The sequence below is a fragment of the Saccostrea cucullata genome, unplaced genomic scaffold (genome assembly GCF_032062105.1).
Source record: "Saccostrea cucullata isolate Sc308-1 unplaced genomic scaffold, CSIRO_AGI_Scuc_v1 ctg382, whole genome shotgun sequence".
NCBI classification, from domain to species: Eukaryota; Metazoa; Mollusca; class Bivalvia; order Ostreida; family Ostreidae; genus Saccostrea; species Saccostrea cuccullata.
Genome location: NW_026925758.1, coordinates 256,237 through 283,706, shown reverse-complemented (window position 1 = coordinate 283,706; position 27,470 = coordinate 256,237). Strand labels below are relative to the sequence as shown.

At 34.1% G+C, this 27,470-nt stretch overlaps 2 protein-coding genes across 2 annotated transcripts in view; one reads left to right on the top strand and one right to left on the bottom strand.

The window, feature by feature from the left end:
- The first annotated feature begins 5,601 nt into the window (after window positions 1-5,601).
- On the top strand, window positions 5,602-9,439 carry LOC134269753 (alpha-(1,3)-fucosyltransferase 10-like). The gene is made up of 9 exons (XM_062751959.1): window positions 5,602-5,671; window positions 6,268-6,356; window positions 6,619-6,655; window positions 6,743-6,822; window positions 6,925-7,133; window positions 7,515-7,736; window positions 8,086-8,276; window positions 8,501-8,687; window positions 8,833-9,439. Exons 2-9 carry the CDS (start codon window positions 6,281-6,283, stop codon window positions 9,361-9,363), a joined length of 1,533 nt encoding a protein of 510 aa, XP_062607943.1. The 5' UTR covers window positions 5,602-5,671; window positions 6,268-6,280; the 3' UTR covers window positions 9,364-9,439.
- Window positions 9,378-27,470, bottom strand: part of LOC134269755 (protein qui-1-like) — a 39,856-nt gene continuing 21,763 nt past the window's right edge. Inside the window, exons 16-25 of the mRNA XM_062751961.1 lie at window positions 26,919-26,998; window positions 26,368-26,547; window positions 25,624-25,741; window positions 25,285-25,475; window positions 14,828-15,021; window positions 11,688-11,850; window positions 11,200-11,395; window positions 10,261-10,491; window positions 9,858-9,985; window positions 9,378-9,742 (exon numbers count right to left, since the gene is read on the bottom strand). Coding sequence (XP_062607945.1) covers window positions 9,608-9,742; window positions 9,858-9,985; window positions 10,261-10,491; window positions 11,200-11,395; window positions 11,688-11,850; window positions 14,828-15,021; window positions 25,285-25,475; window positions 25,624-25,741; window positions 26,368-26,547; window positions 26,919-26,998 — 1,616 coding nt within the window. The 3' untranslated portion in view covers window positions 9,378-9,607. The remainder of the gene's footprint in view (window positions 9,743-9,857; window positions 9,986-10,260; window positions 10,492-11,199; window positions 11,396-11,687; window positions 11,851-14,827; window positions 15,022-25,284; window positions 25,476-25,623; window positions 25,742-26,367; window positions 26,548-26,918; window positions 26,999-27,470) is intronic.

Genomic DNA, 27,470 nt, shown 5'->3' with positions numbered 1-27,470 from the left:
AGGGTGCAGGGGAAGATGAGGCTCGAAAGCCTTAGTCGGCAACTCATCTAAGGGAGAAAACTCTGACTACAATCCGGATTTAGTAGGAGACCGTTAGCAACTATTATGCTGGCCCGAAGACATAAACTTGGAGGTTGGATTTGAGGCTAATCACCCCCTTCCATAAAAAACAATTGATTACGGAAACTGTTACAACAATTAGTACCACGGAAGGAAGGGCAAGCGCGACATGCAAGATTCCAGATGAGGATTACATTCATTGGAAATCGAGAGAATGGCGGCAATTAGGAAAAGCCGAGAGGACCCTAATAGCTTGAAAGGAACGCAGATGTCATCTATAACGACACCTAAAAACGTCAACAAGATCGGATGTTGGAACGTAAGAAAATGTTCTAGATTGGAAAACAGCTAACATCGCAAGAGAGTTTAACAGATATGAGTTGGACATAATGGGACTGAACGAAGAAAGACGGACGGGCTTTGATTAACTAAAGAAAACCTCTGGAGAGACCATCTTGTACTCCGGAGCTGAAGAACATCATAGAGGAGTAGGACTAAATACTTAGCATGAAAAGCCGAAAAAGCGTGATGGAATGGAGTCTTGTTATGACAGAATTATCAGCGCACACTTTTTCTCCCGCTTTGCTAAGCTAACAATAATACAATTATACAGCCCAACAAACGAAGCAGTCGAAGCGGATAAAGAAACCATCTATGAACAGCTTGTGAAATTGCAAAAATGCCAAAGCATGACATACTGATGGTAATGATGCAAATGCAAAAGTTGGAAAGTCGAATGAAGGATGGGAAAGAGTCATGGGACCAGAGGGCATTGGGACTATGAATGAAAACGGCATGAGGTTAGCAGAAATGTGTACTCTTAATAATTTAATTATATGCGGAACACTCTTTAAGCACATTGACATACACAAGCTTACATGGGAGTCACCTAATGGAAGAGTTAAGAACAAAATTGGCCATGTCATGGTGAATGGCAGATACAGAAAAATCAGTATGTGGCGTAACGGTTATGCATTGTGCAGACGCCAATTCAGATCAACATCTAGTACTGGCTAAAGTAAAGATGAAGCTCTGCAGAAACTTAATAAAAGCCAAAGGAAAGCAACAGGAAGATATATGATGTCAATAAGCTGCAAGATCCAAGAGTAAGCAAAAGATTCCAACTTGAATTAAGAAATAGGTTCAAGCAACTGACTGATGATGAAAACACAATCAATGAAAAAGGAAAAATCTGGAAAATATAGCTAACCAAGCAGAGAATGCAGCAAATACAAACGGTCTGAGCGAAGTTAACCGACTTACCAAGCAGCTTTGTGGGGAAAAAGAAACAAGCCAAGTAGCATAAGGTCAAGAATGGTGAACGAATCATTGAGGATGGAAAAATATTAGAGTGATGGAAAGAACATTTTTAAAAGGTCCTTAATGTCCCAACAGAAACAACAGAATAACCTAAAGGATGCACCATCCAAGAGAACAGAATTGATGAAACTGACAAAACAGTAATAAGAGAGGAGGTCGAAAAAGCAATCCAAAAATGAAGAATGGAAAGAGTCCCGGCATAGATATCATCAATGCCGAACTACTAAAAGAGAGCGTATCATATTCAATATCAGACAAATTTTATTCAACAGAATCATCAGTGAGCAGGAAATACCAACAGACTGGAAGAGATTTCTCATTATCAAATACCCACGAAAGGGGATTTGACAATATGTGAGAACTATAGAGTAATATCACTACAATCAGTGCCATCTAAAGTATTTTGCAAGACCAGAACAGGCACGTAGCATCGTTTATGAAAGTGGGGGGGGGGGGGCCAACCAGAGAAAAAAATTTTTTACTTACCTGAAAAAGTTGAAAAAAAAAAAAAAAAAAAATGCAAAAGTTAAATGTCGCCCAAAGTCGAAAATCCTATTTTGTAGGGGGGGGGGGGGGGGGGGTTAGTGGCCAACTTTTTCAAAGCCAAATAACTTTCACTTCCAATTTTTTTCCAACTATTCCTTGATAACACTATACTGTGGTAAAAAGTGGGGGGGGGGATTTGACAACCTTTCTTTCAGCGAAAATTTCCTATAGGAAAGGTAATGTTGGCCAAAAAGTGGGGGCCAGTTAGCCCCCCCCCTGGCCCCCCCGGATGCTACGTCCCTGCAGAATAAGCTGCATATCGAAGAGGAAGCGGAACATCAGAACAGATTTATCTTCTAAGAAATATTTTAGAACAATCTATAGAGTGACAAGCCCCACGGTACATAAGTTTCATAAACTTTAAAAAAAAACCAGCCTTTGACAGCATAATAAGAGAGAAACTGTGGGACATACATGTACTAAGGCAGTGTGGAATTCCTGACGTATATGAAGACATCATCAAGAAATTATACAATGGAAGTTCTAGTTGTTTAATAGAGAATAGAAGAACAGCAGACTGGTTCAAGGTACAGAGAAGAGTGAGACAAGGTTGTGTTATGTCTGGGTTCCTGTTTATCATTGTGGTCGACTGGATAATGAGAAATACCAACAATAAGAAGAGAGGCATACGCTGGAAATTTATGTCCACATTTGAAGACCTGAATTATGCAGACGACCTTGCATTTATTTCCAACAAACACAGTAACATGCAAGAAAAGACCAGCAGATTACATGATGTTGCGGAATATACCGGCCTAAAAATTAATGTTGAGAAAACAAAAAGCATGAGAGTTAATGGAAAGACGACGGATGTCATCAGGATAAATGATAAAGAAATAGAAGAAGTCGACAAATTTCTCTTCCTGGGTGCCACAATGGATAAGACCGGAGGAACTGAAGCAGATATATGGAGAAGGCTAGGCTTAGCCAGGACCGCCTTTGCATCGCTTGCCAAAGTATGGAAGTCAGCACAATAAAGCACAAAGAACAAACTTAAGATCTTGAATACAAATGTTCTGTCTGTGTAGCTGTATTGACCTGAACTATGGAGAACAACAGAAAAAGACGACGAAAAATTTGAGACGTTCCATTGAAAATGCCGTTGGAGGATCTTAAAAATACACTGGCCTGAAAAGATAACTAACCAAGAACTGTATGAAAGATTGAAATCCATACCTCTATCAAGGACCATCAAAGGAAAGAGGTGGAGATGGATAGGCCAAATCCTCCGAAGGGAAGAGAGCCCACGCACATGGGCCCCTGAGGGAAAGAGACGAAGAGGACGCCCACAGAACACCTGGCGACGCTCTGTTGAAATGGACAGAGAAGAACTGGGCTGGAACAGTTGGAAGGAGGGAAGGGTTGTTGACAGTGACAGCCGTGAGTAGCGTACTTTGTTGAACGGCCTCATGCGTCCTCCGGGGCACGGAGAGGAGAAGTAAGTATTCGGTAGTATTTTTGCATGACTTGTTAGGCGTTTGTTTAAATACTGAAATGAACTACACATATCTGATCAATACACAGGGCTCACGGAGAGTGTGACCAATCAACAGGATGCTTAGTCCTATTAGGTACCTGATCCCATCTCTGGACTCTAAAGGAGTTTTGTATCGGTTTAATTATAGATTTTTTTTCGAGATCGATCACTGTTTATTGGAATCACCTATTTCATTTGAAAATAATTTGTTGTAAAAAATATTATTTTGATTGATCGATATATAAGAACCCCCACCCCTTGAAGGGTTAATTTGTATTGATATAATTTAAAAAGGCCTTATAACACAAAATGAAAAGACGTTTTTATACGCCATTTGACAGGCCTCTATCAATTTTTTTTTTATTTTGGAAGAGGGGAACAGCTTCCCAAAAATTCGACAAGCACAGATTTAATTAATTAATTAATTAATTAATTGCCAAACTCGAAAATCCTGATTCGTTTGTGATGATGGTGGATTTTGTATCTTTCTCCTACTTGCAGAAAAGTCTCTTTAATGCAAGGATTTTCCAGAGTTTTGAAATACATCCAGCAATACAGCGTATGTGTGGGGACAAAGAAGGGCAGGCTTTAAATGAAACTTTAAATATATCTCATTTTATTGGATTTTAAGTGTAATAATTTACACATTTATATATATAAATGCTTGTACATGTATACATATATTCATATGACATTATTTTTTAAAAGTTGATACCGGGAATGCCCAAGAAAATAATTGACGAGTAATACAACACCTAAAATCTCCACAAACTACCAGCACAACTGTACTCCGGTCCGTGTAACACTTAACAATTCAAATTTCTACAAGGATTTTGAGTTTTATAATGTTAATATATTAGTTCAAATTTTTTTCAAAAACTCAAAATGATTTGGTATATTGAAATTTAATATTTTTGTGCAAAAATCTAAAATGTGAAATTTCCAAACAGGTTTTAAAATTTTAATATTTTAGATTTTAACCTTAAAAAATCAAAATTCAAATTTCCAAAAACAATTTTTGTAATCTAAACGTTTGAGTTTTTAGTCTACTGTTTGTTCAGAAAGTTTACATTTAACAATCTATAGTTCAGTAATATTTTTCGTCTTTTGATTATTTGAAATCAGCTTCAAACTTCTAAAATCCAACTTTGAAGCCTTTTAGATTTTTAGAAATTTGAAAGTTTGCTTCAAATAAGCTAATTTCAAATAAACTGAACACTTTGAGTTTTAGAATTTTACTTTAACAATCCAAAATACCAAGTTTCCAAACCCGATTTGAATTTTGAATATCCGCTCAATATTCTAACTATCTTAAAGCTCTTTTTCTTAACCAACAGTGTTTTTGTAATAGTTTCAAAATTCAAACCAGGTTTGGAACTTGATATTTTGGATATTTGAAGTAAATATCTAAAAACTCCAAGTGTTTTGGTTATTTGAAATTTGAATGTTTAAATCAAAATTCTAAATTTCAAAAAATGTAAAACGTTTCGAAAGTTGAAATTTAAAAGTTTGAAGTAATTTTGAAATATCAAAAATCGTCAAACTGTACTGAAATTTAAATTGTTAAGCGTAAACTTATTAAATAAACGGTAGACTAAAAACTCAGAAGTTTAAAATTTGTTTTTGGATATTTGAATTTTGAATGTTTAAGGTAAAAATCTAAAAACCTACAAATTTTAAAACCTGTTTGGAAATTTGAAAATTTAGGTTTTTGAAATAAAATATTAAACTCCAATATACGAAATCGGTTTGAGTTTTTGAAATTTAGAAATTTGAACTATTATATTAACATTCTAAAACTCTAAATCGTTTTAGAAATTTGAATTGTTAAGTGTTACACGGACCGTACTCCACATAAACAGTCGAGATATTGTTATCAATTTTGAATAATTTCCCTTAAGACCATTTACAAAGAAAGAAAATAAATCAAAGAACTCAGTATCAATATATTTTAACTTTTGCAAATCACGGAAGTAAATTCTTTTTGGAAGTTGCCCTTTTGAATGGAAAGCACTGATATATCTTCACATTCTATGTAGAAATTCCTGTATCAATAAGAAATTTTAACTTTCAAATATGAATAACTTAATACAGTTACAACTGGTATACAGTATCTAGTATAACAGATGTCAAGGCATTCCCAGGTTGTCAATTCAACATTTTTATCAATGGGAATGACCACGTGTTATCTTCAGACTGAAGACCTCAGGTAAAATAAGACCAATATCGTCAAATGTAAATTAGCAAACGTAGCTACAAAGATCACAGGTAAGGCATTATAACAGTAAACATTAAAGGCATTGCATGAAACTTAATTAATATTTGTATATCCTTTGCTTTAAGTATAACCAATGTCATATGCCAATGGTTGAATTCTTTAAAGCATTCTGACTTATTTGGCCAGTAATTGATCTAACCATAATGAATATATCACATCTGTTCCTCATGCTATTGACCTAAAGAAAAGGATTTATTGACCCACCTTTACTATGGCCAAGTCTAGGCAAAACAATCAATGCAACACGTTGTTGGCGTCTAAATATAAAGTATCATCTCTATTTCTTGAAGAAAAGAATCCCACTGAAGGGTTTACCTTCATTTCATTTTGAAAGTCGTTTAATTAAAATTATTTTCACTTTTGAAAAGAAAAAAAAAACATGTTCTTATTGGAATTAAAATCAGAGGGCGAATTTCAACCTTGGGATGCTACTCAACAAGAGTATAGTATACATGCATAATTTATAAGCAGTGCATCTTCTGTGGCAAACAATCAATTCCTTCACTTCACGCCGATAGTGGGATTACCTATAATATGATTTGTTAGGTCTGTTATAATTGATATGTTCTTTGTTATATTTATTGAGCTTTAATTTGTAAATGAGAAGAGGACATGGCTTACATACACGTAACGATCAAATCTCAAAGGAACAAGGTGATTACTTCAGCACAGCAGGTATGTTTATGTTTTTATCCTTTACAAAGGATCGTGAGTTGTATTATTATCAAGAGGTACAGACCTTCACTTTAGGTCTATGCTAGAGGCAATAGAATTTTGGAAAAAATAACTTTTACAAGTAATCTTAGATGATTGCTTGAATTACTATAGTTATATATTTTCTGATTACACAGATTTACAGAATTTGTGTTAATAATAATAAAAAAAGCTTAATCTTTAAGGTTTTTAACTTATAGATTTCACAACTTTGACATTTTAGAATTGCAGCATAAAAGTCTATTGCCAGCCATCCTTAGGTAAGGTTCTTTATCATTTTTCTCTAGAACCTCTTATCTATTAATGAAATAATGCAGATTAACATTTAATTTTTTGTTTCTTTGTAGGAAACTGAAGAAATATCGATGTCATCGTAAATACTTGTACCCAATAGGTCTCGTGTTTCTTCTTCTTATTTTGCTCTACGGTGCGAGTTTTCTTTATTTTCTTTTTCTCACAAGCTTCAAGAAATTTCATTGGTATGTGTCGTATAATAAGGTAAAATAAGGATAAAACTAATGTTTTATAGGAATAAACTCAAACAACAACTTGTATCTGGTAGAAAGGAATCTCCATCAATCTGGTTTTAAAAATGGCATTGATAACATTACAAACCTCCATCCTACCATCCTGTGGTGGACAGCATACGGCGGGAAAACAGATGAGAATATTACGTGTGGAGAGATAAAATGTCGAGTCAGCGTGGACAGGACTCTAAAATCTCATAGGGATGTTAAGGTGAGTTGACCTTCTTCTGAAGGAACTATAAAGGTGAAGATAACAGCAGTGATTGATATAAACAAATCTATAAGCAATATAAATCCGAGAAGAGGGAATAACATACCGACCCCTGGAAATCCAGAGATAGAATCAGGTGCCTAGAAGGAGCAAGTATCCCCTGTTTATTTATTTATCTGTTAAGGTTTTACATTGAAAGATACCCATCAAATAAAGTTGTGAAACAATGCAAATATTTGTGCAACATATAGTTAAGATTATAAATAAATGTGTTTTTAAAATAAAATCTTGTTTAAAAAGAAATTCAAGTTTACAATATTTAATCAGAAGACCGACTTCTTTATCAATACAGACCTGAAACCATTTATTATATCCACAAAGGCCATCGTATTTTACGGAACCTCACTAGAGTTAGCGGATATGCCACTACCCCGTAATCCAGACATCATCTGGGCTCTGAAACACGAGGAATCTCCTAAAAACAACGACTTCATGTTCTCCCACGAGGAAATAATGACTCTGTTTAACTACACATCAACCTTCAAAAGGCAGTCCGATTACCCTCTCCCCACTCAGTCGCTTCCTAATCTGGATTACCTACTGGTGAGTACTCTTTAAATTCTAAACACTTATTAGTAAGTACTCTATCAGTACATGTTTCTTTCTTTTCTTAGTATACGTTTCTTCCAAATCTTAGTTGCTTATTGGTAAGTACGGTACTATACCTGTATCTTCCTACTGTTGAATACTCATAGGTGGGTATTCTTATTACCTACATATGGTGTATACATCTCCCAACTTGTTCAAGTTCATGTACCAAGTTCGATAATTTTTTTAATTGAGACAGAAAACAGATAGAAAAGTTGATGATACAGGGCCATTATAATGACCTTGATAGCAAACAAACCTTGCTCTTATTGATATTTTGGACATTTCGTTTCCTAATCATCAGGATACAACCTTTGTTGTGGACACTAGAACTAAGTCTGAGCTGAGGAGGACAGAGGATTTGGCCCCCATGCTGTACGTTCAGAGTGACTGTGGGGCCCCCTCAGACAGAGACGAGTATGTTAAACTCCTCCAGAAGTACATCCCCGTGGATTCCTACGGAAAGTGTCTACACAATAAAGACCTTCCAGAACAGTCAGTAAATTCAAAATCCTCCAAATCAAGGGCCATAACGCTTTCTTTCACTTTTAAGAAATGAAAAGATAATCATTTATTTTAAAAGCCAAATATTATAATTGAAAAAAAAAATTTCGTAGGATATTTACACATTTTTTTTATATTTTAATTTTATTGAAGCCATTACAATAACTTACCCGGGTAGTTATGTTTCTATATACATTTATTTTTTTATTCTCTAGCATTAGATTTGATTTTGGTAAAAGCATGACTGGTATGCACCACGATGACTTCTTCAAGCTAGCAGCAAAATACAAATTTACTTTAGCCATGGAAAATGCTGTTTGTGACGACTACATGACAGAAAAATTATGGCGCCCGCTAAGACTGGGATCTTTGCCGATTATATTCGGTTCACCTAAGGTTAAGGTAAGGTGTACATGTTCTGGTTGGTCATAAGTCAATAGATTTGGAACTTTTAAACAATTACAATTGATTTTTTATCATTCATAGTGGAACAAAACGTTGAAGATATGGATTGATATCATTTAGTATAACTTATCATTCATTTCAGGATTATCTTCCTTCCAATAAATCTGCAATTTTAGTAACAGACTTTAAAAGTGCTGAACACCTAGCCAAATTCTTAAAGGAGCTTGACGAAAATGATGAAAAATATAACGAATACTTGAAATTCAAGTATTCCAATTCCATTGACAACCAAAACTTAAAATCTCACATGCAGTATAGAGAATGGGGAGATTTTAGTGCAATTCAAAAGACGCCTAAAAAGTTTTACTCGCACATGAGTGGATTTGACTGTTTTATATGTCGAAAAATTCATGAAATACAAGAGGCTCGCGCCCGAAATGAATCTCCTATTTTGCATATAGCTAATATAGACCATTATGGATGCCCTGCGCCAAGGCGCTTTGATGCAGAGGGCAAATACGGAGTGTACGATGAATGGTTCGCAGAGCCATGGTTTTATTCAAAGTATCTTGCAAAGGCGTTCAGGAAGTACTATGACCGTAACGAATCCAACTTCACACACAACGACTTATTGGCTTTGTCAAAAAGTCTAAGGAAAGAAGACAAAGAATGATATAAATACAAAAATATGATATAAAAATGTGAAACTTTATTATAAAAAGATTAAAAACACATACATGATTAAAACAGTTTTTCGTTTTCGTTTCGTTCAAGCTTCAGTATAGAAAGGGTTTTGTGAGAGCGTAACGGAGAGAAAAACCTTGGCATGCCAAAGATAAAAATGTACATTGCAAGGTACTTTATATTCACTTAAATTGATTCAATATTGTTTGAGCAGCACTTGAGTTGTTTTATAATCAGATGATGTTACAAAGGACTGATTCCTGAGAACGGGGAGTTCTCCTCCTTTTCTCTCTGTTTATGTTGATTCTGACACGAGGCCGAATCGTCTTCTTAAAGACAGTCTTCTGTGGCGCTCTGATCGGTGAAAGCTTAAATATAAAATGGAGGATCAAATATTAAATGAATTTATGTGTATGAGTTAGATCATTAACATCTATGTTCACTCAAATAAGTTAAGATAAAGTGGATTCTATACAAACATACTTGAATTATTTCTGGTAGAGGTGAAGGTCCCGAATCACGTGGTTCCGGTCTTTGAGGAATGGGATACACAATGGAATATCTGTCACATGATGAAATCTTTGGATGTATAGGTAAAACGGGACTTATATCTATAGCGAAAGAAAAAATTCTGTTAGGCATAGTTTATTCAAGATCATTGCACAACAGTAGAAATATATTGTCAATTTTGATATGTATGATTTTATAACCGAACTAGGAGCAGGTGATTAGTCATGCCAGAAACCTTAAAATCTTCAAAATTAATTAAACAATTCTTTTGTACTAATACCTTTAAATCTCCGTCTATCTCGATCAAAAGTTGATTCACAAACTTGTATAAAGAACAGAAAAGAATCTGAAGAAAAAGGAAATTGAACTCAGTTACCTTCGTTTCTATCCGTGTAGCTGAAATGTGGCTGAGAATTGAGCGAATTGGACGGTTCAGGAGAGTTATGGAGACACAGAAGAGGCACATGTTTACTGTTCTCTAGGTGGACAACAATCTTACAGCAGTCGTCTGACATTACATGGTTAATAACAGGGTGGTGCATGTCAATCATAGTCACGTGGAGACCCAAAAGTACGTCCCACAACCTGATGGTTCCATCCTTAGATGCTAGAGACACATAAAACAAATACACATTTAGTATATAAAAAATTTATCGCTAAAGCTTGAAAACAAAAGTTTTCAGTGATGTTTGGATACTACTAAAACAAATTAAATACCCCTCGTCATCAATCGAAAAGCCTCAGTCACAATTCACCAGACAATACGGATGAAAAACGACGAGAGAAAGCGATCTTAAAAACGCATAATAACCACGTGCATTCAATACACATATTAACCATGCAAGCAGTACACAGTCAAATAACCGACTTCACTGTCTGAGTTATGAACGAGTGCCACGTAAAAGGAACGCAAAAGTTTTCAAACAGAATGGTTGAGATTGTTGTTTAGAGAAAGTCTTGTACGCTCCAAGGATTGTTATTGATCATACATGTATATGACAAAAGTTGACCGCTAACGTGTCGCAATATAGCAAACTTGTCAAATGGAAGAAAAGCTTATAAGTTCTACACTTAAATGCATACAAACGCACATGGCTACAGAACTTTCAGCGGTATTAAGTCAGTTTACTCTTTTGAGATAAAGGTCAAAATTGACCACCGGATAAAACTTTCCAAACCTTAAAAGAATTCGCCGAATAAGAAGTGCATGCGATCGGTAAGAAACGAATTCAGAATTTTGCAAAGCGTTTAATGCCAGGAAATCATCTGATAATATGAGACTAAGGCAATATATAGCAAAGTGTTTATAACTTACATGATATTACAAAATGCTCGTTGGAAAGAAAATTTAAGGCTGTTATGCACATTGTGTGACAATTGAGTTTATGGCGATACTCCCCACTGGATACCTCCCATACCATGATACACCCATCGCTGGCTCCTGAAATAACGGCGCTTCCACCGCTGTTAATAGCAACTCTGACAACACTAGTACTGTGTTCTACTAAAACCTAGAAATGTGAACAAAACGTATCATAGAGTCGGTCAAAGTTATTACAGTAAAAATCGGAACTTGCTTTATATTTTCTCTTCAAAATGACATGCTATGATTTCAGCATGTCTATAGATACGATTACTATAGTATGTGGGAAACAAATACTTTGCTATGTAACCATCAGAAAAAAATTGAGTTTAGGAATCAAGTCAAAGCCGTTTCCTTTGTAAGATGTGATTCTACCTTGGTGAGTTTTTGATGTGATCAGAAGGGAGCAGTGATTTGACCAGCGTGATTTGTGATATTACCTGGGTAAGTTTTCCCGTGGTCAGGTCCCAGACCTTACACGATTTGTCTTCAGAACCAGTTACCAGGAATCGGTCTTTTTTATCACAACAGAGGCACGTGATCTTTTCTGTATGACTGACACCAGTAACCAACGTTCCTGTGTCAGTTTTCCAAACTCGTGCACTGTGAGTACCAAGAAGACAATCACAACTTAAGATTGCTTAATTAACAGTACACATTAAAGAAAAGGTTATGGACATCAGGGTTGAGTTTCTTTGTTCTCTCGCTTCATATACCGGTATGCTATTTTAGTTTACCAAAAATATAGAAATTGCTTCATTATGTTCATTTGATCGATGAAGTAGTTTGCAAAACTCCTTTTTCGCCTAAAACGCTGAAAAAGACAACATATGTTTTAGTAGACACTAAACAAGTTAATCTTTAATTTAATTTTGCTTCACTGAATGCATATACTGAAACGCGTCATAGTTACACGTACCATACCCGGTACCATTTAATACAAGAAATTGCAGGATTAAGTTAAAATTGCATGATACGTATAATAAAAAAAAAAAGGTACATCTTTACTCTGATTGACAAAAGCAAGCATTCATGGATCCTATTTCAAGCCAAACAACAATTGAAAATTATCTTTAAAGTCTTGTTCAAAACAATCTTTTGTAGGGCTGTGCAATATTACCGGTATATCGGTATATTGCGGTATTATCCACCACGATAATATATCGCGATATGAAAATCAGATACCGGTATTTCACGATATCTATAAAAAATATATAAAAACCTCCTTTATTGTAGAAACCGCTGAAATAATACTTGTAACTTCCCCAGGCCTTTTCAATCTAGTAAAAAAAATACTTCGTCAGCTTTCAGAGGCAGATAGAGAGAAAAGAGAGAGAGAGAGGGTGAAGCTTTTCATTCACTGTCGCAATTTTAAATATCTTACTTTAAAATAAAATTAATAATTAATAAAAAGACTTTTAAATAAAATTATTAAGAAAGAAAATATATAAAACATTTCTACAGAGTGTATACCATGTGTATTGTGGTTCTCAAAATCTCATGGAATCTACACGATCGACGATGAATGTTAAGTTCAAGATACATATTACAAATCATTCTCTATCCAGAGTTGTCGTTCCCGCTTCTCCCCAGTTGTCGTTCCCGCTTCTCTCCCACATACACCTCTGTCAACGCTTGTTATACAAGTTTCTTGGAAAAATTGTTTTTGATTAAAAGTTGTATTTATAATTGTGTGTAACTATATTTCTTATCGGAAAACATGATTTATTTTAATTTGTTACATCTTAAAGGGATTTTTTGATTAAGATTTTGATTTTTACTCCGCAAAATAGTTCCCTAAAATCTTTGAAAATAAGTCGTTTTGAGTTATTATAGATTTAAAATAAATAATGAATTATCATCTTTATCAATATTTACAATAATTAAATATCATTTAAATTTCGAATCTTCGCTTTTTAAAATTTGTACAAGAATCTTGTACAACGAGCGTTGACAGAGGTGTTGTGAGCGTAGCGGAAGACAACTCTGGATATAGAGAATGATTACAAATAAATGGCCATCCATGTTTTCACTTGATACAGTGTTGCTTTTTATTATTTTTTAACAAGTTTCATGCCATTTTAAACACATTCATGCTTTACCAGGAGCATGTATATTAAAACAATAGAAAAAAGGCCAATGCTGTTCCTGATCGTATGTGTCATAATGTGAAATTAGGTCATAGACAAAAACCACATAGGTCACAGTTTCTGTTTTAATCATTAAGTTACATTTTATGCTATTTCAATAAAACAACCCCCCCACCCACCCCGAAAAAAAAACATATAAAGAATATACTATGCATAAACTTTTTTTTTTCAATTTGAAAATACACCAAATGAGTACATTTTGTTTTTATTTTTTACCTGGTTTTTGATAGAAAGTTATTACTTATGTGTGTGATTAATGTCTTATCCCCCGCCCCCTTTAAATTTTATAGAAAAATTCAAATAGTCTTTGAACTTCACAGCATTTTAAACTTTCTGCACAAGTTTATTAATGATAATTAATCTACAATATATTGCAATATATTGCAATATTCAAACTAAAATATTGCAATATATCGCAATATGGTTTTCACTCGCAATACCCAACTCTAATCTTTTGTTCGAAGCCAATCTTCGCCTAAACATGGAAGAAATATTGCCGACTCGGCATTTAACAATAATGATAAACCACTGAAACCAATCTTCATTTTTTAACGCCAATATGAATGTTCTACTCTGATTTGCACAAAAAATGTTTCTCCAATCAGAGTGTAATGCATGCAAATTTAGCTGCAGCATAATGGAATATGTTTATTAAATCATGAAGCGAATACAAATTGCAGCTAACTACCAGTCCTACTTAAAAGCAAGGCAAGGTTGGACTTTTTATGAGGGGACATAGCAAAAACCACATGCTCTTTATGGCATGAAAATAAGTGTGGGGAAGGTTATTGGATTGCAAATTGGTTATTCATTGTATGATTCGTTTTATTTTATAAAGGCAAACAATCTAACATAAAATCACAATCATAAAATTTCGTTTTCTTTAAATAAAAGCATAGCGAGAAAGGGACGTCATCGCACATTTGGCCTTCAAAACAGCTGTTAAAAAAACTGTCTAAGCGGCATCTTATTTTCGCGAGGTATTTTTTTCCCCACTTTTTTGTATTATAAAACGATAAAAAGTAAGTTAAAAATTTTATATATTGTTAAAAATAATGTAAAAGATACTTATTAAAATATCCCCGATTTTTACATTTTCGCAAACAGGCAGTTTTGCAAACAAATAGTAATTAAATGTAAACTAAAGGTCACAATATTCAAACGATCTCGATGCCTATGCAAGCAAAGTAAATATAAAGGATACTCGTGTGCGTGTCGCGAAATAAAATCAAGGCTGTATCTTTTAAATTTTCTATACCAACACATCTGAAACTTAACTACAATTCTACTAGATAATTAAACCATTAATATTTAAAATAATAGATTATACTAAATAATTAAACCATTAATATTTAAAATAATAGATTATACTAAATAATTAAACCATTAATATTTAAAATAATAGATTTCTATATTTTAACTTGTCGCACCAGTTATCTCCCCTAGCAGTGATGAGTAACTGACAATCTGTTGATAATATGAAGGTAGATGCTTGTCTGTCAAACGTCATCAAAGTCGTGCCTTCATCCGCCCGCCATAAATGAAAGTGTCCAAGGATATCGTAAGACACGATTCTCATATCATCCCCCAGAATCTTCATCTGTCTCACAAAGTTCTCGTGTTTCTGTAGGGAAGATTCAAATAATAGATGCCCTTTATTTTTGCGGTTAAAAACGCAAAATTTTAACAAGGAAAAACAATATTAAATATCACAAGATACCAGGTAGTTCATGTTTTTATACCCGCACTTTCGAAAGAAAGTTCGGGTATATTGTTGTTACTCATGTCCGTCCGTCCGTCCGTCCGTCCGTCCGTCCGTTTTACTCAGCAGCCTAATCATCTTTTGAGAGATGGTTGGTGGTGTCATGTAGATGTGCAGTAAGCTTTCGGAATTTTAATTTTGCCCCGGGGGATCAAATGGGGGTCGAAAAATGACGTTTTTTATACAAAAAGCCCCTTCTTCCCTGAACTCCTTCTACATTTTACTCAGCAGCCTAATCATCTTTTGAGAGATGGTTGGTGGTGTCATGTAGATGTGCAGTAAGGTTTTGGAATTTTGATTTTGCCCCGGGGGGTCAAATGGGGGTCGAAAAATGATGTTTTTTATACAAAAAGCCCCTTCTTCCCTGAACTCCTTCTACATTTTACTCAGCAGCCTAATCATCTTTTGAGAGATGGTTGGTGGTGTCATGTAGATGTGCAGTAAGCTTTCGGAATTTTGATTTTGCCCCAGGGGATCAAATGGGGGTCGAAAAATGACGTTTTTTATACAAAAAAACCCTTCTTCTCTGAACTTCTTCTATATTTTACTCAGCAGCCTAATCATCTTTTGAGAGATGGTTGGTGGTGTCATGTAGATGTGCAGTAAGGTTTCGGAATTTTGATTTTGCCCCGGGGATCAAATGGGGGTCGAAAAATGACGTTTTTTTTTTATACAAAAAGCCCCTTCTTCTCTGAACTCCTTCTACATTTTACTCAGTAGCCTTATCATATTTTAAGAGATGGTTGGTGGTGTCATGTAGATGTGCAGTAAGGTTTCGGAATTTTCATTTTGCCCGGGGGGTGGGGGGGATGGGGATCAAATCGAGGTAGAATTTTTATATATTTTTTTTTTTTACATATATTTGACATGTTTAATCATCCTGCTTTCAAGAACTTCCCTAATATCTTATGCTGCAATAGCTTTAAACCATGATCATTTAGAAAATGATTGGTTTGTTTTGTGTATGTGTAAAATGGTTTCAAAATTTGAATTTTCATATGGATGGCAAAAAGGGGCTGGAATAATATGGCACCTCCCTAACCCTGGTGGTCATGATTTGTACGAACTTGAATCTACACCTCTTGAGAATATTTCCATATTAATCATGCTCTTGGTGTTCCTGAAAAGAAGAACTTTAAAGATGTGTTTCCTTTTATTCCTAAATAAAACTTTGATCCCTAATTGTGGCCTGACCCTAGCCTGAGGTGATGATTTGAAAAACTAGAAATATGTCTATAGGACATGAATGTCCCGCCAGATGTGTATTACTAATGGTACATTAAACAAGAGGCCCATGGGCCACATCGCTCACCTGAGTACTGAAGCTAAGAAAAAGTAGAAATTGGTTTATAATTGAAAAGTTAAAATCCAAAAGTAATCCCATGATCAATCATGGATTTGCTTTTCTTCAAAGAATTTTCCATATATTTCTATGTAAAACTTTGGTCGGCCATTTTGGCCCCGCCCTACCCCCTGGGGTCATGATTTGTACAAATTTTTGAATCTACACTACCTGAAGATGCTTCCATATAAATATGATGAATTATGGATTTGTCATTCTTGAGAAGAAGATTTTTAAAGAATTTTCCCATAAATTTCTATGTAAAACTTTGGTTGGCCTTTTTGGCCCTGCCCTACCTCCAGGGTCATGATTTGAACAAACTTGAATCTTCACTACCTGAGGATGCTTCCATATAAATTTGATGAATTATGGCTTTGTCATTCTTGAGAAGAAGATTTTTAAAGAATTTTCCCATATATTTCTATGTAAAACTTTGATCAGCCATTTTGGCCCTGCCCTACCCCCGGGGGTCATGATTTGAACAAACTTGAATCTACACTATCTGAGGATGTTACTCCATAAGTTTCATCTTTCCTGGCACAGTGGTTCTTGAGAAGAAGATTTTTAAAGAATTTTCCAATATATTTCTATATAAAACTTTAGTCGGCCATTTTGGCCCTGCCCTACCCCCGGGGGTCATGATTTGAACACATTTGAATATTCACTACCTGAGGATGTTAACCCATAAGTTTCATCTTTCCTGGCATAGTGGTTCTTGAGAAGAAGATTTTTAAAACATGCCACCAAATTTTCATTAATTCCCAATTATCTCTTTTGAATGAGGGCATGGCCCTTCATTTGAAAAAACTTGAATCCCCTTCACCCAAGGATGCTTTGTGGCAAGTTTGGTTGAAATGGCCCAGTGGTTCTTGAGATGTAGTCGAAAATGTGAAAAGTTTACAGACAGCTAGACAGACAGAGGGACGCCCGACAAAATATGATCAGAAAAGCTCACTTGAGCCTTCAGCTCAGGTGAGCTAAAAACTAAAGACTAACATTTGTATTTGTGTATAAAATTTGATGAAAATATCTTAAACAGTTTTTTTTCAGAATTGAAACTAAAATATAAATAAATTGGATATAGATAATAAATTCTCATCAAATTATGTATAAGTGCATGTTAAACATAAAAATGTCTTAAATTATTTCTTAAAAACTAAGCAAAATACATATTAAAGAGGAGGGAGGTCAAGGTCACAGGAATGTGCAAGATGAAGTTTTGATGCAGCTGAATAGCTCTCACTAATACATATTAGCTTATTATATTTGATAAAAATATCTTTAATGATTTAATAAAAGTGAGCTTAACACTTTGTTTTAAGAAAAGAGAAGTCAAAGGAAAGGTTGTGGTCAAAATGTTGTTCTAGCTGAAAAGCTTACATCAGTGTGAATTTACTATTATCAAATGAATTTTGATAAAAATATAATTAATGGTTTATTTGAAACTTAGATAAACACATATTTTAAAAAGTGAGGTCAAGGTCAAAAGAAAATTCAAGGTCAAAATAAGTTAATGCAATAATAGCTCTCATCAGTATGTATTAGCATATGAAGTTTGATTAATATATCTTGAACTGTTTATTCAAAACTGATCTAGTCTAAGACAGTGAGGTCAAGATCACAGGAAATGTCAAGGTAAAAAAGAGTGAAGCATTGTAAAGCTTTAATTGCTTACATCAGTATGTATCATCATGTGAAGTTTCATTACACAACTTTAATCATTATGGTTTCTCTAAAATAAAGCTAAACACTAATTTTAAGAAAAGTTAAGTAAAGGTCAAAGGAAAGTAAAGGTAAACAAGATGTGTTTGTGAAACACTATGCGCCCGGCGGAAACAAAGTTCAAAAAATCTATTTTTAGCATATTGGTCACAGTCAAGGTCACAAGGTCACTGGCCGTGGTGTCATTTGAAAGAACTTAATCAGTGGAGTATGCATCCCAAATATGAAGTCCCTATCTACTATGGTTTAAAAGTTATGGCCAAAAGTGTAAAAAGCTATTTTTAGCATATAGGTCACAGTCAAGGTCATTGACCATGGTGTCATTTGAAAGAATTTAATCAGTGGAGTATGCATCCCAAATATGAAGTTCCTATCTCCTATGGTAAAAAAGTTATGGCAAAAAGTGTAAAAAGCTATTTTTAGCATCTAGGTCACGGTCAAGGTCACAAGGTCATTGACCATAGTGTCATCGGAAAGAACTTAATCAGTGGAGTATGCATCCCAAATATGAGGTTCCTATCTCCTATGGTTCAAAAGTTATGGCAAAAAGTGTAAAAAGCTTTTTTTAGCATATAAGTCACAGTCAAGGTCACAAGATCATTGACCTTGTTGTCAACTGAAAGGGCTTTATTAGAGGAGTATGCATACCAAATATCAAGTCCCTATCTTTTATGGTTAAAAAGTTATGATAAACAGTGGAAAAAGCTATTTTTAGCATATAGGTCACAGTCAAGGTCACAAGGTCATTGACCTTGATGTCATTTGAAAGGACTTTAATAGTGGAGTATGCATACCAAATATGAAGTCTCTATCTCTTATTGTTCAAAAGTTATGGCCAAAGTTAAAGTTGACAACAGACAAACAGATAAACAGACAAACAGACAGGACAAAAACAATATATGCCCGGGATCTATCAAATAAAAAATATTGCCACAGTTGGATAGTTTACATCAGTATATGCATCAGCATATGAACTTTGATAAAATATCTAGAAAGTAATTTCTTTGAGCTCGATGGAAAGACAGATGGAAGGGTGGAGGACGGACATGACAAAAACTGATACATGTATTCCTAATCATGGCGTAGCATAAAAAACTTGAATATACATTATATGAGGATGTTTCCATATCAAGATTATACATGCAAATTCAAAGAATTGTGGTCCTTTGCTTTCTGTGTTTAAGTGAATGGGATGCCATAATTTATGGCAGATTGTGTATCAAATATGCATCCCTATCATATGTCACTTTATGAAAATTAGGTCAAAGGGGGGAAATCATCGCATGCTCGAAATATTTTGTTGCAGGTAAAGTACATGTCAAATATGAAAGACCCATCTCTTTTCAATCAAAAGTTATATATATATAAATATATAATATAATATTTTTGAAAAGTAGGTTAAACTTCTACGTCAAGATCAGAAAGTCAAAAGTCATGATATATTTAGAAAAGTCTTTTCACATGTAATATACATGTATAATTTAAATGCCATATCTTTTCTCTTTCAAAATGATTAATTTAAAATGTTATTTTTTGGAAAATAGGTAAAATTTTGAGGTCAAGGTCTCACTTGGGTTAAAAAATCATAGTACATTTAGAAAGTTTTGTGGTAATGTACATGTGAAATATAAATTTAAAGCCCTATCTCATATTATTCAAAAGTTATGATCAAGGTTAAGGTAGAATGCCACACCAACTTTTTATTTTATAGATCTTTGAGTCTTCCTTTTAAAACAAGGGTTTTAGCATTGAAAGGTCGATATTAGCTCTTAATCATTTTATATGAATTTTTTTGTATTTTTTCAAAGAAAATGAAAAAAATTAATTAAATTCAACTAAGATGTTTTTGAATTAAAAGTTTGCTGTAAATGAATGTATCATATTAATATCTAATAAAATATGTAAAGAAAGGATTATTAGACTTTTTAATTTTTTTAATAAAAAAATATTTATGAAAATAAAACACATTATTTGTGAATATTTTTTAAACCTATGGTTAAAATCACTATAAAACTAGTCACAACTGAGGACAACATGTTTGTCAATCATATTTTTAAAAGAAATTGAAACGAAATTGAGAAATGTTAGAGAAATTAATTTTTTTTATATTTGGACCTAACCCGATCAAAATTAAACTGATCCCGATCAAAATTAATACAAAATTAATTTAAATGCTAATTTACTGTATTTACAATGAAGAAATTTATTTTATTGTCATGTTCATTAATGTTTTAATCCTTATTACACTTAATCAGACTATTGTTCTTGGGGAAATGTATTCATTTCCAATAAATATACAATTATGGTTGGGATCGGTTTAATTTTGATCGGGATCGGCCAAAATTAAAAAAAAATAATTTCTCTAAAATTTGGCCATTTCGTTTCAATTTCTTTTATAAATATAATTAATGAACATGTTCTCCCCAGTTGTGACTGGGTTTAAGAAAATTTTAACCACAAATTTGAAAAATATTCACAAATTACGTGTTTTATTTTCATAAATATTTTTTTATTTTAAAAAATTTAATATATATACGGCTTTTCTACACATATTTTATTAGATATTAATGTGATGCATTGATTTACAGCAAAAATTTTACAAGAAAGCATCTTATTTTGATGGAAATAATTTTTTTCATTTTCTTTGAAATAATACAAAAAAATTCATATAAAATAATTGAGAGCTAATGTCGGCCTTTCAATGCTGAAACCATTGTTTAAAAAGGTTGACTCACAGGTCTATAAAATAAAAATTTGGTGTGGCATTCCTCCTTAAATTTATTGTGACAGATGCACATACTGTCAAAGATGGCCAGACTGACAGACAAATAAGATTTATTATTACCTAACTTACTATCTAAATTATAATTAGGCATTTTGAACTGTTTCACGGTTTACTTTATGTTTTTAACAGTGAACTGTTGACCGGTCCACAGAATGAACTGTTGACTGGTTAAAGCGTCATTGTGATATTCAAGCGTTTTGATGATCACGACATCACTATTTACCTGCTCTATAATGAATTAAATTTAAACAAAACACACAAACAATAAATTTATTAAGTATTACTTTAAAATAAAAATATTAATTTAGTCTTTATATTATGTATTCAGCTAATTAATAGACAAGTATGTGAATAAACAATTGTGAAAACTTTTTATTGATTGTTTGTGTGTTTTTATTCCAATTTAATTAATTATATAGTAGGTTAGGTAATAAAACACTTATTCAATGACTACTCGGTGAAACAGTCAAACTGTTGTCCCTCAGTAGTACGTGGGGGAGACCTGGGAAACTGTTGCCCTTGGCCTTCGGCCTTGGGCAACAGTTTCCCAGGTCTCCCCCACTACCTTGGGACAACAGTTTGACTGTTTACCTCGTAGTCATTAAATAAGTGCATAATGTTCCCTCCCTTTCCCCCCAAACAAGGGACAATAATGCCCTTGCTGTTCTTGAGAAGAAGATTTATGATGGAAAAAATCCCCTGCATATTTCTTAACGCAAATCAATATTGTGTTTTTATGTCATTTAATTGTTTGTTTGTTGTTAAACATCCCTCTCAGGAATTTTTCACTCAAATGGAGACACCCCCACTTGAAAAATAATGAGGACAAGTCGGATTTGAGGTCAACATTCATTTTAGGAGTTTTCAACCATTAAGACGTAAAGAGACAGGAACTCGATCCTTCCCTTCACCCCATCCCAGACCCCTGTTTATATTCATGACATGTATGCAAACTACTGCTTGTTTTACATTTTTAAAAAAATATGTTAATAGCCTATATACAAATACTTTAATGTGGTCCATCTCTTTGAATGATTTTCATTCCTAATTCTAGGAGGATAGGTTGATGAATGAAATGTCAAGCAATCTTATCATTGATGCACTTTTATTTCATTTAATGCAGTCATATTGTGAACATTTCCAGTTAGAATCATTAGGAGAGTGGGGATGACCTCCAGGGGGTTCAAAACCTTTATACCATTAAATTTGCATAACATAATAACACAAAAAGTGCAAAATTATGTATTGTCAAATGGAAAAAGTTTCCTACTATTTAGGAGTCACATGATCATTTGCCATTACTGTTTACAGGGACTGGAAGTGTATCTTGAGATCCCCCCCCCTCGAATTTGCAGGACTATATTATAAAAAAGACTTTGGATGCCCTCCACCCTAGAAAACAGACACCATCATAACTTCTCCTTTTATTTGCTTCTCAGAAAATTCTGGTCTGGAAGTCCCCCCTCCCTCTCAGAAAAAAATTCTGTATTTTGTAACTGAATGTAACGTCGATAACGGGCGATAACTCTTTAGAATGTGAAATTCGTCTTATTGCAGCATCGGATGACCTTTGATCCTTTAAACTTTAACCTAACCAGTTGCATTTCAGACTATTTTACCCAAATCTATACCAAAACGTGTACTTACCGACTGCCATAGCTCCAACTTCATGAAATATAATCCAATTAAACACAAAATAATTCCAACTGACATACATGCAATGATGTGTACACAACACTAGGCCTAGTACTGCACGTGCAGTGCTATCTAAAAATGATAATGGTAAAACTAGTACTTAAGTTAGGTACATGACGCAAGCCCAATGTGATGCAGGTCTTCAGATACATTTACAGTATAAGAACAAATTATAAATTATTATTTACAAAAGATGTTTTATCTTAACTTTGCCATCTAGGCCTATTTCCAAAAACAGGAAAATAGGGTGTGTTTGCGCGTGTGTGTGTTGATGGGAGAAGGGTGGGGGTTGACTAAATTGATTGGGTATAAATGGTATATGGCAGCTTTCAAGGTGTTTCTGCCTAATCAAGTATAAAAAAGTTTGTACATTTTGGAAAAAATCATCAAAAACGCTTTAAACTAATTTGAATAATATTTGTTGTTGATCTATATGAGAAAATAGATTTAAAAAGTTCCAAATATGGGCCAAAAATTTACCCCCCCCCCCTTGTTTCAAACCTAATTTACATCATTAATTGAATTCTGTTGTTTAATTTCAGACTGGTAATGAATTATGAATATGAAATACATGTACCTATAAGATCGAGGCCCATGGTGACGGGTCACATGTTCACTTGAGAATATTATGCTCAATTTGATGAATACATGGAGGCCCTATTATGTAAATTATTAAATTATATTGACTTTTTCTTTGGTAAAGCCTAATTTTAGAGGAGTGTGCATTTAGAGGCAAACACCTTAGTGCGGGTATTACTGTCTCATGACAGTATCTAGTTATATTTTGTAGATGAATGTTTACGTGAAGACATAAAAATTCAATATATCATTGCAACAAAATTATCTTTATTTATTCTTACAAAGATCTATATTTTCAATCCATTTTTTAAGCAATAAAGTAGTTGGTTATAAAACCGATTTCTGAGGATAACTCATATATTGCTGAATGTGACTGTGGCTAGATTTCTTCAGCTACAACATAGCTTACAATGTTGTTGCTACTATTGTATTTCAAGCTAATCTCATAAATATCAATACAGTTGCTGGGTATCTGGAACTTTACTCATAGCTTACAACGATAATTGTTAGATTTCCGGAGATTAATTAATAGCGTACAATGCTGTCTCTAGTTTTTAAAGCTAAACTCATATATATCGTACAATGAAAGTTGCTAGATTTCCAAAACGTGCCTTGCAGCTTACGATGACCTTGGCCAGATTTCATTGGTTAACTAATAGTATCAATGTCGGTGACAAGATTTCTAAACTAACCTCATTACTTTCAATGAGAGTTGCTATATTGATGGAGCTTACCCTATAACATTCAGTGATGGTTGCCAGATTTCTGAAGCGTCCCTCAAAGATTACAATAGCCTTTGCTAGGTTTCTAAGCTTACCTCAAGTTTACAATGATTGTGGAAAGATATCTTAACTTACCTCATAGATTAAGTATCAGTCACATTATCCAGCGATGGGGTATACGATGAGAAACCGATGTGTTTTTTTTTTTTTTATAAAAATGGCGTGATTGCCGGCCGGACACCTATAGTAATCGGACGGTGACTGAGGCCATTTGGCGAGTCGGTGGGGGTCATCGGTAGATAATATGTTGGTAGTTAAAAATCAGTGATGTCTTCACCGATGCCCCATATCGCTCCTCATCGGCAACCCTTCATTAACACATCTTTCAAGGATTGGCCGATGTATGGCCGAGCATCATCAAGACTAGTGTCCGTTGAATCTTAGGTCATGCAACAGACATGAATCGGTCGATGTTTGAACAAACATTGGCCCATAGTCGACCGACATACGTATGATGTTCACCAATGTATGAGCGATGTAATATAAATCGACCGACTATCCTGGAACATCGTTTTTATGATTAGCAATGCCTCGCTGAGCCTTTGTTCGTCCGGCCGGCAACCACGCCATTTTTATCAAAAAACGCATTGGTTGCCCATAGATTACCCATCGCTAGATAATGTGACTTATACTTTAATGACTACTAGGCCGATGTGGACCGATGTTGGGTCATCGCTCACACCACGGATTACAACCGATTACCACCGGTCTACGGCCACCGGCCGGGAAATGTGACAAAGGCTCAACAATGACCGTGACTAGATATATATCTAAGCTTACCTCGTAGCTTACAATGACCGTGGCTAGATATCTAAACGTACCTCATAGCTTACAATGACCGTGGCTATATATCTAAGCGTACCTCGTAGCTTTCAATGACCGTAACTATATATCTAAGCGTACTTCGTAGCTTTCAATGACCGTAGCTAGATATCTAAGCGTACCTCATAGCTTACAATGACCGTGGCTAAATATCTGAGCTATACCTCGTAGCTTACCATGACCGTGGCTAGATATTTAAGCGTTCCTCATAGCTTACAATGATTGTGACTAGATAACTAAGCGGACCTCATAGCTACATTGTCGTCGTCGTCGTGTGAAAATGTAAGGTGACGTAATGAAAATTGAATTTGAACGATCACTTATGGCATATCATTGTATATGCGTACTTAATATATATATATAGCTTACAATGACCGTGGCTAGATATTTAAGCGTACCTCATAGCTTACAATGACCGTGGCTAGAGTCATACTCCAGACTTTAATCCTCTTGTCCTCGGCTGCTGTCACTATAAAAGCAGATTTAGAGGAGGGTTCGATACATGTAATGGCGCCACTATGCCCCAGAAAACTCTCGGAATACGCGTTCATTTCAAGGTCCCATAGTTTGATTTCTCCATCTGTGGCCCCTGTTAATTCAATGAAATTTACTCTTTATTGCAGATGTCCAGTAAAACTATTGTCTTTCATATCATACATTTTTAAGGATTTTTTTAGCTTTAAGCTTTTAACATATATATTTGACATATATAATGGTTGACATTTGAAAGAAAGCACCTGATAAAGCGAGTTTAGCGTCAGTCGTGATGGCTACGCATGTCACGGTACAGATATGGTCATCATTTTCTACGTTGTTCGTAAGTTTTGGCAGGAAACTCCATAAATTAATTTTACCCTAAAAGAGTATTAATATTATATGCTTAATATCATTACAATATATGACTTTGATAAAGTAGTGGAAAAAATATCCCGAGAAAAATCCAAGAAAAACTTCCAGATTCTAATATATACTAGTATTACGTTTTATACTAGATCAGATAGGCTTTCTAATTTTTTACACTCTTTTCCACATTTATCTTTGCAAGATACAGGGCATTTCACTCTAAATGGCTTCTTTTCAATTTTGATAATTTCACCACTTTTAGAAAGTAAATTCTTTTTACTTTTTGTTTAAATGAGCTTTAAAAAACAAAATGTCAAAGGTTAGTCACTTAAAATAGTATTACAGCAAAATCGTAAAAGACGTTAAATAAAAAGTATAAATTTTAACCATAAACATCAATATCTTTTAAGCAAACGACACTTGGCTTGTGTCTTATTAAAAAAAAAAATAAAAGTTCTCATTGATTTTAAAAATTTTCCTACTCTTCCAAAGTCGAGAGAGACCACTTATCGACGTAAAAATTAAAATAAAAATTATCTTTTTTAAAATCGTATTTTATTTCATTTTTTTTTATTTTGAGACATGACATACATTACTTGAGCAATAAAAGATTATTGAGTGTAAAGATAATTTGATACCTCTGAAGAACTGAAAACCATTGACTGGTCATAGGAAATTTTTACATGTGTGACTGCGGAGCTATGTCCCTGGAAAATATCTATAAGTTCTGTGGTCCTGAAGTTGTACATATAAACCATGTTGTCTTGGCAACCAGCAAACACATGGTGACAGTTATTAGCCAAAGTCAGAGTGCGTACCTTAGGAAAAAAGGTAATCAATTCTAAAAACAAGGTGTGATAGACTGCAAGGCGTCATGTAACTGGAGAAATAAATATCCAGTTTTAGTCTTATTGTGTTTTGCGGTATTGGTTTGAAGAACTATTTTCGTCCCAGACGTTATATTTAGCAAGGTAAAAAGGTAAATATTACTTTGTCTTTACAAGTGTACTTTATCTTTATCGAATTTTATTCCGCCATTTTCGTCTGCATCAATCTGAGTCATTGCCGTTTTCGTAACAGGAAAAAGAAAATACTGACAACAAATTGATTGATATAAAATGCAGGTAATAATTAACTCTAACTGTAATATATGGATGAAAATAACTAGAACTTATGGAACAATCCTTACCCATCCTTTGTGTCCTTTAAGCTGGTGAATCCAGGAACCGGTGGTGAATGATATCACATTCAGACTCCCGTCCTCACAGCCTGTAATAGAAACCCAGCTCGTCACCCAAAGCAAGGAATCTTGTAACATACAGTGTACTTCTCTTAATGAAATCCATTGAAAATCTCCAACATTTTAAATGACCATGTATTAAACTTGATAGAATACACAAAAGGAACTACACACAGTTTCAAATACATAAGAAACACAAAATTGCATATTTTTATTCAATCTAATAAAACAACTACACTATTAAAATTTTGTAGAAATCACACATGTACATTTATAATCAATTTAATTTGTCATTATTCCCCCGCTATACTAGTAGTCATTAGCCAAATCAAAAGAGCTCTTATGAGTTTAATTTAATCACGCCAATTTTATAATGAAGACGAATTACATGAAAATTTACAAAGAGAACGTAATTCTGATTTTTTGGATGTCTTATAACAGCAACGTACCGCGAAAGTATCGTGCGACATTAGCACGGCTAGTCAGGTACATAGAATGTTA